This window comes from Rhinolophus ferrumequinum, chromosome 2 (genome assembly GCF_004115265.2).
Source record: "Rhinolophus ferrumequinum isolate MPI-CBG mRhiFer1 chromosome 2, mRhiFer1_v1.p, whole genome shotgun sequence".
In the NCBI taxonomy this organism is placed as follows: Eukaryota; Metazoa; Chordata; class Mammalia; order Chiroptera; family Rhinolophidae; genus Rhinolophus; species Rhinolophus ferrumequinum.
Genome location: NC_046285.1, coordinates 38250020 through 38264726, shown reverse-complemented (window position 1 = coordinate 38264726; position 14707 = coordinate 38250020). Strand labels below are relative to the sequence as shown.

Below are 14707 nucleotides of genomic sequence, written 5' to 3'. Positions count from 1 at the left end.
TAGCAGTTTCTAGTTTAACAGAAGGACTGGAAGGAAGTCCCTGGTCCTTTTACAAAACTGTAAACAGCCCGAGAGTAAAAGACCTTGTCAGTTAAGCACAGGAGGAAGAGAAGCACAGAGCTGAGCCACAGGTGACATTTCTACTTCACACCCTTCCTATGCTTCTTCTGCCTTTCTCCCAAAGCCATCTTTCTTTCTAGCTATCTATGAGTGCCACCACCCTGGGAACAAACTAAACAGAGGTGAACTAAACTAAACTAAAGGTGAAACAAACTAAACAGAGCAATGAGTATATTAAAGAACTAAGTTGGGGAAGAGGTGTTAGGAGTTTGTGCCCACTAAAACACACCGAGTAGGATGGAGTGGTTTTGATTATTTGGCTGGTTATTTTTGCAGCTATGGTTAACCTAATAGATATGAGACTCTTTCTGAACATTTTGAGAAGTTCAAAAACTAAGTAAAAACAAGCATAGGGACTTGCTTTCACCTTAATCAACATTTCTTATGGTTTTCTTCATTACCCTCTTATACCTTTACTTAAGAAAAAAAAAAAATTCAAAAAGACCTCTTCCCTAACACCACTTTCCAAAAGCAGTTGTAACATAAGTAACAGCGACCGACGAAAAGAGTGATCTGTGAGTATGCAGTGTACAAGTGTGAGCCTTTCTGTCTCCACAAGGGTTCCTGAGAAGGGGACAAAGCAGGAGTTTGGCTCTAGTCAGTGGGGTGATTCATGTAAGGTGCTGCTCTGGAATCCCTCAATAATGGTAGCTGTTATTAGCAGGAATTTGTAAAACAAAAGCAACCACTAGTCATAGCAACATGTACTTTCAATTCTAGGCAAAGCTTGAAAGGCTAAAGTCCAGATATCAAGCTTTCCATACGACCAATGTTCAGTGTAATAAAAGGAATGTCTTCTACTTACATTTGTCTAACTCAAATTAGGTCTAACTGAGATTTTCATTTGCCACTTGGTTCTCCCTGGGGACAGTATGGTACTCTAAATGCTGGCACGGGTACTGGGAGTTTAGGTTCAACATGAAACAATAATAAAGTCATACACATTTGCATTCGAAGAGAACTTACAATTTCCCATCCTTTATTATCTTATTTCACTCTCCTCATACTGCTGCGAGACTGAGGGGGAAGGTGTTACAATCTCTGCTTTACGGATAAGGGGAAACTGATGCCCTAGACAGGTTAAGTGACTTGTTCAAGTTTCCACGGCTGGAAAGGGGTGAAAGTGGGAGTAGAATCTGCTCTTTTGATTCTTGGTATAATGGTCTATCCTCTACACACCAGGGAATAAGAGGCTTGAAGACAGGCTCTACTGCATATAAAAAATAGCACAGGGAGACCATCACAATGCAGGGCAAGACTGCACGATAAAAATCAAAATAATAAATTTTAGACTACTGTGAAAGAAGACAGGAAATCATTTTCAAAGATGGATAAAGAAACTATCATCCCTATGAGTAAATAAGGCCATAACAAATTAATGAGGGGACCAGTTAATTCAGTTTATAGCATATTTCTTTCGTATCTACTGTGGGCATGTTACAGAAGCCTACCTAACGCAGGTAAGAATTTTGTATTACATGCCCCAAATGGCATGGACTTCTTCAAATTTAGAACATATAAGGTGGCCAGGGATAGAGAAACCCTCACAGAAGAGAGAAGAAATCATTGCCATTTAAGAATTAATCTACATTCTTATCCCATTATGCCAGACCAATCCTAAGTGGCACAGCTGCTTCATTTTAGCGTGGTCTGCAAAGAACCTAGTTATCCGCTACTGCAGCAACCCTGCACACTCTGGGAGCCTGGGCAGCCTACAAAACAGGCAATAAAGGCTGCGTGTTTAAGATGGAGCATGCACACTCCCCTTGAAATGCAAAGCCGCAACCACAAGTGGATAAGCACTCTGGGATTTATTTCTGTCTCAGTGTTTTAGTAAACCAGAAGAGTATCTGGTGTCAACTGTGGCTTATATCCCTAAGCCTCACTCACTGACCTTTAAGAGTCTAACTTCCAAATTTAAATGGCTATCGTCAAGTAGTCTAGGCTCCACATTTACAGATTGACAGGCTAATTTTGGATGGTACATTTTGGTTGAGGGGGCTGGTTGATCAAAACCTTCTAAAACTCCTTCCTATTCCACACAGTATTTAGAGAGAACAGATGGGATGCACCAGGACAAGCAATTATACAGCTTCCATGACCCATGCAAGGGGCCAACAGCTATAAAATCTACCAGTTTGTTCAAGAACTATCATAGCTGACAGAGAGGCAAAGAGGATGTTGAACAAGCTGGCTGTGAGGGAGGTACGTACATCCTGCAATTTCTTTTCCATAACTAAACTAAGGATATGGAAAATGCAGGCGTAGGTTCTTCTTGGTAGGGAAGGTGCTGAAGACAGGTCAAAGGGCTCCTGAAACCCACTCTTCCAACTCTCTTTCCCTAGTGCAAATGAGGACATCTCTACTCCGTGCTAGGTCCTGGGTGCGCTTTTGTGACATTCATTCAACAACCTGTTTCCAAGCAGGACCCTAGGAACTATCCTCAATGTGTAAGACATTTTTAAAGCTTTCCAGAGAGGGTGATGCACTCCAGTATCCCCTCCTCGGTAACATCCAGTATTTATAAAACACTTCCCTGTCAAGAAGAGCTCTAACCAGAATCACTGTTCTGTTGGAAAACAATTGCAAGGATTCCTATACCTTCAGTTACACTAACTTCCTGCTGGCATTCCAAGTAATAAAGTCAAATATTTTCTTTGTGTGTCAGCCTGCTACAAAGGGCAGTAAACGCTAGCTCTGAGGTAGCACAGTGATCCAGCAATGAGGGAATTTACCCTTTGATCCCATGTAACTATCGCTTTTTTTTTTTTGCTAATTACCTAGCTAAAGCACTGAGTTAGAATTTAAGTATCTTTTCTCCCAGAACCATTGGTCACTGTTAATAGGCAGACAGTGTGTTAGTACTGCAGATCAACAGGAACATTTGTCTGACAAAGCATGGCCACTAAGAAAAGGAAACAAACACCCAAACAAGAACTAGAGCCAGCAAAACATGAATCTCAACGTGTCTTTGGTATCTCTTTAGAAATCTGTGTTTTCTCCTGTTCCCTTGAAGCTTAGGTGGGAAAATGGGTACTATCTCTTAGTGCTTATGTCACTCTTTCCTAATACATGACAAAATCTGTAATGTTTTTTATATCCGTGATGTACCTCTCATCTTCCAGAACACACAATGTAACGATGCTTTCCTTACGATGTGAGGGAGAGTGAGCGCCATTTCTACCTGTGCTCCTTCCTCTGCTTACCTGACTCTAATTACTACCTTGAATCTCAGCGAGGAAAAGTTGGCAAAAGGAGAAAACTCAAGACGAACAATGGCAGGCACCAGAGTGGTGCCGGATACACTGGTCAGTCAGTCCCGATACCATGCACTTTTCTTAGCATCTCTTTCTTCTTCTTGTTGATCAGGTAAAGTGGGGGGAGGGGGCGGTGAAGGACAACCTGTGTGTTAAGCATATGTGCCACACTGAAGTGGTTTGGTTTTTTTTTAAAGTTTTCAAATTTTCTACCTGGCTTTTAAGAGCAGGAGTTATTTCACAACGATTTTCTAGCAGGCTTTTCTGAGGTAGATAAAACCTGGACAACAGGTACTCTGAAGAATGCAGAGGGGAGCGAAAGCCAGTGCGGATAGGATTCGTTTGAAAGAAATGTCAGTAGTGAAAGCTGAGCCTGTCACATACAATACCACAGAAAAGAAGGAAAAGGCGCAAGGCTGTCCACCATGCAGACAGGGTTTTTAGAATTTAATAGGTGGGAAATAGACTAGGAAAGAACAGAACTGTGGGAACAATGACAGAGCAGGAGAAAGGCCGTGGTGAGCCCCTACTAAGGAAGAGCAGGCAGATACGGGGACTAGGCAGAAAACGGGCATCCCTCGGGAACGTCGTGATCACGAAGGAACATATACATGGCAGGATCACAAGAGTCTAAAGCCTACAGGCTTGAAGGTTTAAACTGCCTAGTGTTGTTGCTTTTTGGATACAGAAGAAATTTTGCCTCTTTCCTCAGGCTTCTTATTTGTACACAGGTATTGCAACTATATGAAGTCATGCCAGGAAAAGCCAAATCCCAACTAAATAATTAGTGAAATGGATTTTGAACTCCTTTTTCTGCCCCTTTGAGTTACAGATGAACAGGCTGGCCTGCCGGAGACCCGGCGAGGTGAACGGTCCCAGCTGGGGCCTTTCTTTCTGGAGAATCACTGCTGTCATCACAAGCAGATGCTCTACTTTTAAATGAACGTGCCACTGTAGGCCAAATGTTAGTAGTTAAACACCATCCCCACAGAAACGCACAAAGCTATAGTCAAGTTCTCAAACACAGCTGGTGGTGAAGCAAATATTCACGAAAGAAAGAACTTCGCTATTGGCTCCAAGGTGTTCATCACAACTTCCGATACGCTTAGACTGGGATTGTTTTATATGAGAGAGAATAAAATAATAACTATTGACCTGGGTTTCTCTCCCCAATCTAAGAATGACATTGGTTAGAACACCCATTAGAAAACAAAGGGAAGTCACACGTAATGTTCTCGCGGGTTGATGTAGACTCTCTCAGGGTCCTCGTTCTGATGACGTTTGCCAGAGCTTCGGTCTTGATAGCACATCTGATTGTAAAGGGGGTACATCTGCTGACGCCCAGCTTCCCCCACTGGATTCTCATCTTCATAGTCAAATCTCCTGCTATTTACTCCATTCTAAAAATTCAAACATTGCTTACATTAGTGGAACAGCTGTTTGCATTTTTCTAGCACTGTGGTAAAAACAGGCAAGAATAGAATTCATTACCATTTGTGTCCCTGATTGCTTATCTCACAAACCACTGAATGGCAAGGTAAAGTTCAACAGATTATCATTTTTCGGGCATTTGTTGCCCGAATACCTGAATAAGATTGGTGGCAGCTCCTAAATAAATGGTGACTAATGAATGGGGACTGTAGTCAGTTTCGGGTTTTGAAATTTGGAGTTAGTATCGGTTAAGGTAAACTGCAGAAGAACAGGGCTTGACTTCAAGAGTCCCTCAGCATGGCTCATGCTCGAAATGAGTGCATGGGATATACAGAGAATTAAATCAAACAACCCAAAACAAAACAAAGCCAAACCCCAAAAGAAACCTCAGAATTCAGCAGTGGGGAGTTAGGGAAGAGACATAGCGAAATGAGCTGGTATTGGACCTTATGCCCAACACAACTGAGAATAAGAAGCACTATCAAAATTACCCGCTTGTCTTGACCTTTCTACCTTGCGTGACCTTGAGTCACAGCTGACACCATAAAATGAACCCCACATGCTGCTCTGATGTCTCTGGTACTGATCCCTCTACCTGGTTATGGGTTTCATAAAACTTTATTGCTTCTAAGAGGGATACGCAAACTCATGGACTTTACAAAATCACACTACAGATGCATAGAGAGCAGAGGTGAATAAAATGAAATTTCATAGACATCAGATGATATTTTAATAAGCACGGTGGCCACTGGCTCCACCTGGGCGCACCCCGACAACAGGACAGCATTACTCACAGAGTGCTGCAGACAGCCAACTTCTCTTTCTTTGAACTGAGTCTGCAAAGGCAAGTGTTCAGTCTGGAGGAAGAAGAGAGAAAAAGGCATGCCCTTTAAAGCACCAAGCACATGGTAAAACACATCAACCAAGACCACTAAGACTCCTTTTTGAAAGAGCAAATCATGTCTTGTGAAATGCCTGCCAACTAAGCAAAACGTTCCAGATGAGGACAGGAAAAGTACATTTCTTGAGAGGCTCTCTCTCTCTCTCTCTTTCTTCCCCTCCCTCCCTCGTTCCCTCCCTCTCCTGGCTCCAGATTTCTTCTGGAAGAAAAAAACACACAAACCATATATGGAATCTCTCCTGCAGAAACTCTCAGGCAAACTTGTTTACATCTTACTTCAAGGAGAACTGGCACAGAAGGCCTTCTCTCATCTTTGCTCAGTAGAGAAGTCTGCTATTTTTGAATCAGCTAAAATTGGTTTGGGGTGCTAATGAAAGGTTATTTTTTGTCCTTATCTATATATGTCTTTTATGGTCACCCTTTTCTTCCTGCAGCTACTCCCTGGCCCCAGGCCCCACCCAGAGCACAAACAGGTTTCATCATTTTCAAACCCTAAGAAGGATCCTTCTCAGCTGCCCCTGACTTACACAAACGCACCTTTACCCTTCAGCCCCTTTGTCAAACATCACCTCTCCAGGGAACCCTAGTGCTTACTAAACCCTCAGGCAGAGATGGCCACTCTCCTCTCTGTGCTCTCACAGCATGTCCTATCACAGTTATCTGTGCATTTGCTTGTCTCCTTCACTAGACTGAGCGTGCCGGTTGAGTGTTTTACAAACATCTCATTTAATCTTCACTATAATTCTATACAACGGATATCTTTATTTTACAGATGACTAAAACTGAGGCTTAGAGGGGTTAAGTAAGTTGTCTCCAGCCACACGGCTGGGAAGTAATGGACTGTGATACCAAATGGACTTATCTATTGCTTAATCCTATACTCTCCTGTCTCCTGCTTCTAGCTCATTGCCCGGAAAATAGATGTTCAATAAATACAACAGAAGAATGTCTGAGAGTCCAGCATGTAGATGTATCTATCAACATGCTCTCCATTGTACTGCCCTTCTTATTCTAATCTATCCTTTTGGTCTGGAAGGTCTGTCCCGTCGTCTCTGGTAACTGAAATACTACCCATCCATCTTGGCCTGACTAAAGTCTGCCCGGCGCCTCCCACCCCCGGACAAGGCTTTCCACATTGCTCACCAGTTACTTTCTTTACTTTCAGTTTCCCTATTGTTCTCGTTCATATCTCCATTAGAGCACACATCACGTTCCATCTGTTTTACAGTTCCTGATGTCCGTATCTTTCAAGCCCAGGAAACAGCCTTTCTTGGCCGTCCTCCTCCATCCCCACACCCTAGCCTGTGGTTCTAGAAATACTAAGAGTTGGTCAACAGTTAACCAATGAAATTACGGAAATCTAAACTACCAATTCTTGATATCCCACGTCAGGATTATCCTAGTTATATACATGATATGACAAATTTGTTCCCCCTGTTGTGTTCTGCAGGAGTCTAATGTGCTTTCCACATGACCAGTTGATGTTGACAGTACATAAAAGTCCAAGTAGGGCCAGCTTCATGGACGAGTGACCTAGCGCTCAGAAGGGTCCCACTTTGGGGTTTAATGTAACTCTGTGGTTGCCATTTTAGATTTCTTAATTTCCTTGTGAATATGTTTTGTAAGTGGTCTAACGGAACAATGGAGCATGCTTCAGGGACTTGTAGCCTCAGCTTAAGGGAGTCCTGCCTCCTGCAGCTTGTGTTTGATTTTGTTCTAGACTCTCCCACCCCGTATCCTCCCGCCTGATACCTTCCCCTCCCTGCCCCCCATCCAGTGACTGCTGCCGTCCTCTGTCCCTGCAGTGGCCTGGGGTCAGGAGTGTATGCCCCTCTGCTTCATGTCATACCTGGCAGGTGGCTGGAGGACACATCTCATGAGGCCAATCCCCTCACTTATCCGTGATCTAGGACCTAGTCTTACCATCTGGACATTTTTAATTTTAAAACTAGGGGCCCCTGCATTTTCACTTTGCACTAGGCATCACAAATTATGTACCTGGTTCTGGCCCAAGGAAAATAGGCTTAGAAAAAAAACAAAAAACCTAAAATTAAAATTAGTATTTTTCTTTTGTTTATTTGCTGATTTAGATTATCCCTGTTGCTGTTCACCTTCCATTAATAGGTCATTGAGAAATCACTCTACATCACTGCTGTATCTAATTTGACAAGAGGCAGGGTTATTAGACGCTCCTCTGTAGAAAAACCAAGAGGCTCTCTCCTGCTGGAGGCACTGTGAGGAAAGCAGGAGTACAGGCAATACTGAAAGAGAGCAAGAGTTCAAGAGAAGACTTGATTGGAATATATGCTGTTCTATTGTTATGCTATAAAATTCCTAATGGTAAAAGTAACATGACCAGAAAACAAATTGTCATTCACACTTTCCCTGAACACTCTAAGATCTGTGTTTGGTCATTACCAATGAAACACAGTAACCACCTTTAAAAGGTCCTTAGAAGCCAGTATTCATAGAGGACACACTCATGAGTAACAATATAACCAGTATTAATTTAATAGTACTGGGGAATTAGAGGCAGGAAAATCTGTCTATTTTGTTTCAATACAAAGGAATTTCAAAGAGCCATGACTTTATGAGTAATAATATCATTGCTACCTGTTTCTCATGGTAGGAGATTATAAAACTAGCCGGAAGTAGTAACTTTGACAATAAAGGACAAGAAGAAAGAGTTCCTAGACCTGAACAGGAAAAAATGGTGTCTGGGCACCACGAACAATCTTCACATGGACAATAAGCAAACGCCTAAGTTCCTCTTCTCTATCCAATATTGTAGACCTTCATTCATAAATTACTACACTTCCATGAGCCCGTGGATTGTGACTTTTGTAATACAATATTTAATCAAATTGTTTCTATAGATAGGAGCCCCACACATCCCAGGGATGTACACCACCCTCCCTGCTTAGGAATACAGGGCTATGGAAAGGCATGTTGTGTTTGTCTCTACATTGTGTGGCCATCCAATTTCCCACAAGATAAATAAGAAATTTCATTTAATCTAATGGTGGGTGGATCCATATATTCTTTTTCTGCTAGTCCACAAACTATTTGAAATGTTGCATGTTCTGATTTTTTAAAGAAGTTAATGACCAGCGTGTATAGCAAAATGTCGTGCATAGTATCTCACATATATTTGGTGCTTAATATATAGGCAATGAATTAATCTATAATACTTTAACTGCATTGCATATATTATTCCACTATTCTTGCTTTTTTCCCCTAGAAAGCCTTGGGTTACTCTGAATCTCTCATACATATTTTGGTTTCCCTACCTACATGTATATACTATCTGGCAGCAATTTCTATTGTGCTACAACCCGTATTCATTTTCCTGATTTACTAAAGTCATATAGACTTACATTCCTGACTTCCAAGGTGCTAACAACACTAGTTTTTCAAGTTTTAGTATATGTTATCTTAAAAAATATTTCACCTTCTCTGGCTCAAAAAATAAGCCAAAACCTTCACTCTTTACTATGTACTATATTTTAACCTGTTTCCAGCTAGATAATATTTTAAAATTCCCTAACGAGAGCTTTCAGAGTTTTTAACTTATTTTCAGTAATGACAGAACCAAAATTTCAAGTTGCTATTGTCAGGAGCTCTACAATAATTCTGGATACTCTGCTTGCTCTGGTAGTGTCCACTTGGATCCATTATAACTACTACCAACTTTGAGTTCTTTTGGTCTTCTGTCTTGTTTCATGATTTCATCTTGAGAGAAATGAAAGATAATACCTATAAAACTTCAACTTTTTAAATTCTACAAGGTGCTTAACTTACCTCTCAAAATCTCAGCTTGAAAAGATACCTAAAACTTGTTACCTGCTGAAGGGCCATCCATCTTACCTCAATTTCAATGAGTGAAGATATACTAAGTACCCTACAACCTCACACCTAGGTGTAATTGGTCTCTCCTCCACTGCTGCCTTTCCAATTCAAGCATTTGCTAAGCTTCCCTATCACATCCTTGAGTAACTTTCCACTGTCACATCAGACATAACCAAATATTTTAATGTGCAGACACTATTTTTTATGGAGACAGAGAATCTCAGAGTATAGTTTATATGAAGAATGTATGAATAATAAGTATATTACTTAATTAGTTTGATTCTGCATGAAATCTAAGGGATGGAGAAAATTACTATACATTGCCCTCATGCCTGTCAAGAAACGCTGAATCCTAGATAATACAACATTTCTATGAATCTTTCCTTTTTAGTTTGCTTCTATTTGTGCTTTTATTATTCTCTCAATTCCACTGGTAACCAGGGAAATCCTGTTTCATTTTCCCCCGCTGCATCAGAACTTCAGGTTCATATCTAGTATTCATGTTGAAATTACATTCCACTGAACCCTAAATAGGTTAAGTTTCTGGAATTGCTGGGTCACAGGACACCCAGTAATTTTCTCTGAGCTGAGTACTTGTTTCACGACCTGTACTGTTCTCCTGGTCTATTTTCTACAAGATGCAATAAATCTGTTGGCATTCTCTCTCTCTTCTGATCGTGTCTCCATAAAGCTTTTAAAAGGGTTTCATCCTATCAACATTATCTTGCCCTAATGTTTCTTCCTTATACTGACAAGTGATACATTTTTGCTTCTGCTTCTATTCATGATGGAGAACTAATACCAGACTAGCCCACCTGCTACAGATTACTAGAAAACTGGACAAAATATATGAAACAACAGTTTTCAGACACTGACAACTGTGCGGCACAGCACTGGGATCTCAGAGAATGGGACACACACAAAGCGTGCATGCACACAGTAATCTTCTGACAACCTTGACTTTTCTGCTGATTCAGGAAGAGGAAAACCCAAGAAGAACACAGGGTCTTGCTGACCTGTGGAGATAAGAGTTCAGCGTTCGGGCAAGCTGGGGTGGCTGAGATCTGTGGGACCGGGTACTGAAGTGAAGGAGAATCTCACAGAGCATGTGAGACATTAAGCAGAGACCCCAGAGTCATACCTTAGGAGTAAGGATAGTGTAGCTCTAGAGGACAGACTATTCTAGAACCACAATAACAAACCTTAAAAACCAGCTTCTGAAAGATCAAGTTGATCTTAAAGTAAATTAACTTGACTTTCAGAAAATAACTCAATTCTTATTAAGGAATGATAACAAAATTCAAATAATTGACAGTATAACACAATTGTCCAGCGTCGAATTTATATGTATTGAACATGAAAACAAAAGTAAATACAAACAAACCCAGAAATGACAAATGTGATGGGATTAGTAGACAAGAACTTTAGAACATCCATTATACTAAACATGTTTAAGAATAAAAAGGATAATATGCCCATGACATGAGACTTGAAAACTATGAAAAAGAACCAAAGATAACTTCTAGAACGGAAAAAATATAATATCTGAAATGAAAAAGTTACCTGCATGGTCCTAATAGACACTAAAAAAGAAACGAAAGTGCACTTACGAGTAAAGACAGAAAATATTCATACAGAAAACAGGGGAAACGGCTGAAAAAAAAAATAACCGTAGTAATCTGTGGGATAATATCAAGAAATCTACTATTTTTATAATTAGAATCACAGAAGGAAAGGAAGACAGAAAAAAACATTTGAAGAGTTGTTAGAATTTTCCTAATTTGATGAAAAATATAAACCTATAGTTCTAAGAAGCTCAATATACTCTAGGAGGGTAAACATACAACTATGCCAATATATTTCAAAATCAAAGTCCTGAAAACTAATGATAAAGAAAATCCAAGATGTAGCTAAAGAGAAAAATAAGATACAGTATATACAGAGAAATAAAGAACTATCACTGGCTTCTTACGAGAAAAAAACAAACAAGAAAACCCACCACCAATAACAACAAAAACACAAGGCTAGAAAATAAAACTACAACTTTAAAGTGATGAGTGAAAAAACAAAGTCAAAGTAGAATTTCATATTCCACAAAAATATTCAAAAATGAAGGTAAAATAAAGAAATTTTCAGACAAACAAAAGCTAAGAGAAGTTGTTGTCAGCAAACTTGTACCATAAATAATGCTACAGGAAAGTTCCACAGGTTGATAAAAACTGATTTCAAACAAAACTTCATGAATTTTAAAATTTTTATAGAGATACATTACAGTTCAAAACAAAAATAATAAGAATATATTGACAGGTTTATAACATGAATAAATAAAACATATAAAAATTATACAGGAGGAAGTTGAAGTATGTTAAGTTTTTATATGATACATAAAGTAGTATAATGTTATATAATAAGGTAGATAGTAATAAGTTAAAAATGCACATGCTAAACTCCAGAGAGATCACTAAAAAAGTAAAACAAAAAGGTATAGTTAATAATTCAATAGAAGAGATAAAAAAAATACTAGAAGTGCTCAGTTAATTTAAAAGAAGGCAGGAAACGAGGGTAAAAGGAACAAAGAACTGATGGGACAAACAGAAAACAAATAAGATGGTGAACTTAAGTCCAACTATAGCAATAAGCATATTAAATAAGAATAGATTAATATAGCAACCAAAGAGGGCTATTTTCAGACTGGGCAAAAAAACCAATACTCAACTAGATGTTATCTATGTGAAATACATTATAAATATAAAGATATAGATAGGTTAAAATTAAGAGGATGTAAAAACACATACCATGAAAACATGGATAATAAAAAAAGTTTAAAGACCTGGTGCAGGTATATTAGTAACAGACAAAGTGATTTCAGGACAAGGAAAATTACTGGAACTAAAGAATAATCTGTATAATGAAAAAAAATCAACTTATCAAGATGACATAATGATCTTAAATGTGTATGTACCCAGTAAGAGAGATACAAAACATATAAATAAGAGACAGACCTGAAAGGAGAAATAGACACATTCACAAATATGGTTGGAATTAACACTACTCTTTCAGTAATTGATAGAAATGTAAACTGATAATTATTATGTATAAAGAAGACTTGAAAAATGCTATCAACCAACATGACCTAATTGACATTTGTAGAATACTATACTCAACAACAGAATATACATTTGTTTGTATGCACATGGAATATTCAATAAGATAGACCATATGTTGGATAATAAAAGAAGTCCCAATATATTTTAAAGGATTGAAATCCTACCGATACATTTTCTAATTGTAACAGAATTAGTGAGAAATCGATAACAAAAACATATTTGCAAAACTGTAAAATGTTTGGAAATTAAACAACATATTTTAAATAACTCAATGGCCAAAGAAATAACAAGAGAAGCTAGAAGATATTTTGAACTGAATGATAATGAAATCGTAACATATCAAATTTTGTGGTATTTCAAACAAAGAAGTGCTTAAAGAAACATTTATAGCTTTAAATGATTGTATTACAAGAGAAGAAAGATTTCAAATTAATGATCTAAGCTTCTTTAAGAACGTGAAAAAAGAGCAAATTAAATCCAAAAAAAGTAGAAAGAAATAGAGTAAAAAATCAACAAATAAATGGACAAACATTGAACAAACTTAATAAAACCAAAAGTTGGTTCTTTGAGAAGATTATTAATAAAATTGGAAAAACCCTAATGAGGAAAAAAAAAGAAAATGCAAACCAATATCAAAATAAAAATGGGGACATTACTACTACTTTCAGATAAATTAAAAGGACAAAAAAGAGGTGTTACGGAAAATTTGAGGCCAAATAATTTTGATAATCTAGATGAAATGGACAAATGTCTTGAAATACACAATTAAAATCCTTTCCACAGAGAAACTCCAGGTCCAGGTGGAATCACCAGTAAATTCTATTAACCATTTAAAGGACTAATACTATCCTTAAATTCTTTCTGCAAATGAGAGAAAAGAGAACACTTTGGAACTTGTTTTAAGAAATTAGCATCATCCTGATATCAAAACCATACAAAGATATTACAAAAAAAGAAATTAAAGATTTTTATTCATAATATTCCAAAACCTTAAACCAAAATAGTCCCTCAACAGTTGAATGAATAAGCAAATTAGGGTATATTCATAAAACGGGATACTACTCAGCAATGAAAGGAAATTTATTCATGCAACATGAATCTCAAACATTATGCTGAGCAAAAGAAATTGGACACAAAAGAGCACACTATGATCCCCTTTATGTGATTTTTTTTTTAAAAAAAGGCATAACTAATATATTGCGATAGAAATCACATTAGTGATCGCCTGAGGCAGGAAGTATGTGTTGGAGCGGCAGTGGTAGAGGGTGTAACAAGGAATTTTACAGGTTATAGAAAGGTTCTAGATTTGGGGTAGTGGTTACATTAATGTGTGTATTTGCAAAGCCTTTCAAATGTATACTTAAAATAGGGCATATGTTATGTAAATTGTATCTTAGTAAAGTTGAGTTTTTAAAAAACTGTTATCTTTCCACTTTATCATAGCTATTCAATTGTGGAGGACCATGCACATGGAGGTGAATGAGAATGAGTAATCGCTGACAGTCCAGAATCTGGCATGATACAAGCACATAGTAAAATTCTCGATAAATGTTTATAATAGATTGTTCTTGATATAGGCGTTTCTGAGCTATAGTATCCAATTGCTTATTTGTGTTCTAGGGACGAAGTTCCTAATCTACAGAGATGACTTCACCACACTAAAGGAGTAACACACACAGAAATGGCTACCATACATAATTCACATTGTATGGATTCCTCAAGGCATAAAGGACATTACATTCCTGTCTACTAAGAACCTCTGAACGAATTTATAAAACATTATTCAAACTATGAACCAAAGGTCAATTATCCCTTTCACTGTTTTAATAGTCATGAGAGCATCTGACCGTGTTGCATGAACAAAAACTATAAAGACCGTGTTCTAAGCAAGCCAAATTTATAACATGAATTAGGCACTTGTTTAATGAGATACATAATTGTTACTGTTCTCCACGATAATTACCTGTAAGGGTAAGCCATTCACATGAATGTCTCTTATTATTATAGTAGATCCTTGGCATTCACAGATTTAACGTTGCTGG

General features: G+C 38.2%; 1 protein-coding gene across 1 annotated transcript in view; it reads right to left on the bottom strand.

Moving 5' to 3' along the window:
• Positions 1-756: 756 nt before the first annotated feature.
• The window catches only part of NECTIN3 (nectin cell adhesion molecule 3), a 117996-nt gene continuing 104045 nt past the window's right edge, over positions 757-14707 (bottom strand). Inside the window, exons 8-9 of the mRNA XM_033129375.1 lie at positions 5603-5665; positions 757-4777 (exon numbers count right to left, since the gene is read on the bottom strand). Coding sequence (XP_032985266.1) covers positions 4598-4777; positions 5603-5665 — 243 coding nt within the window. The 3' untranslated portion in view covers positions 757-4597. The remainder of the gene's footprint in view (positions 4778-5602; positions 5666-14707) is intronic.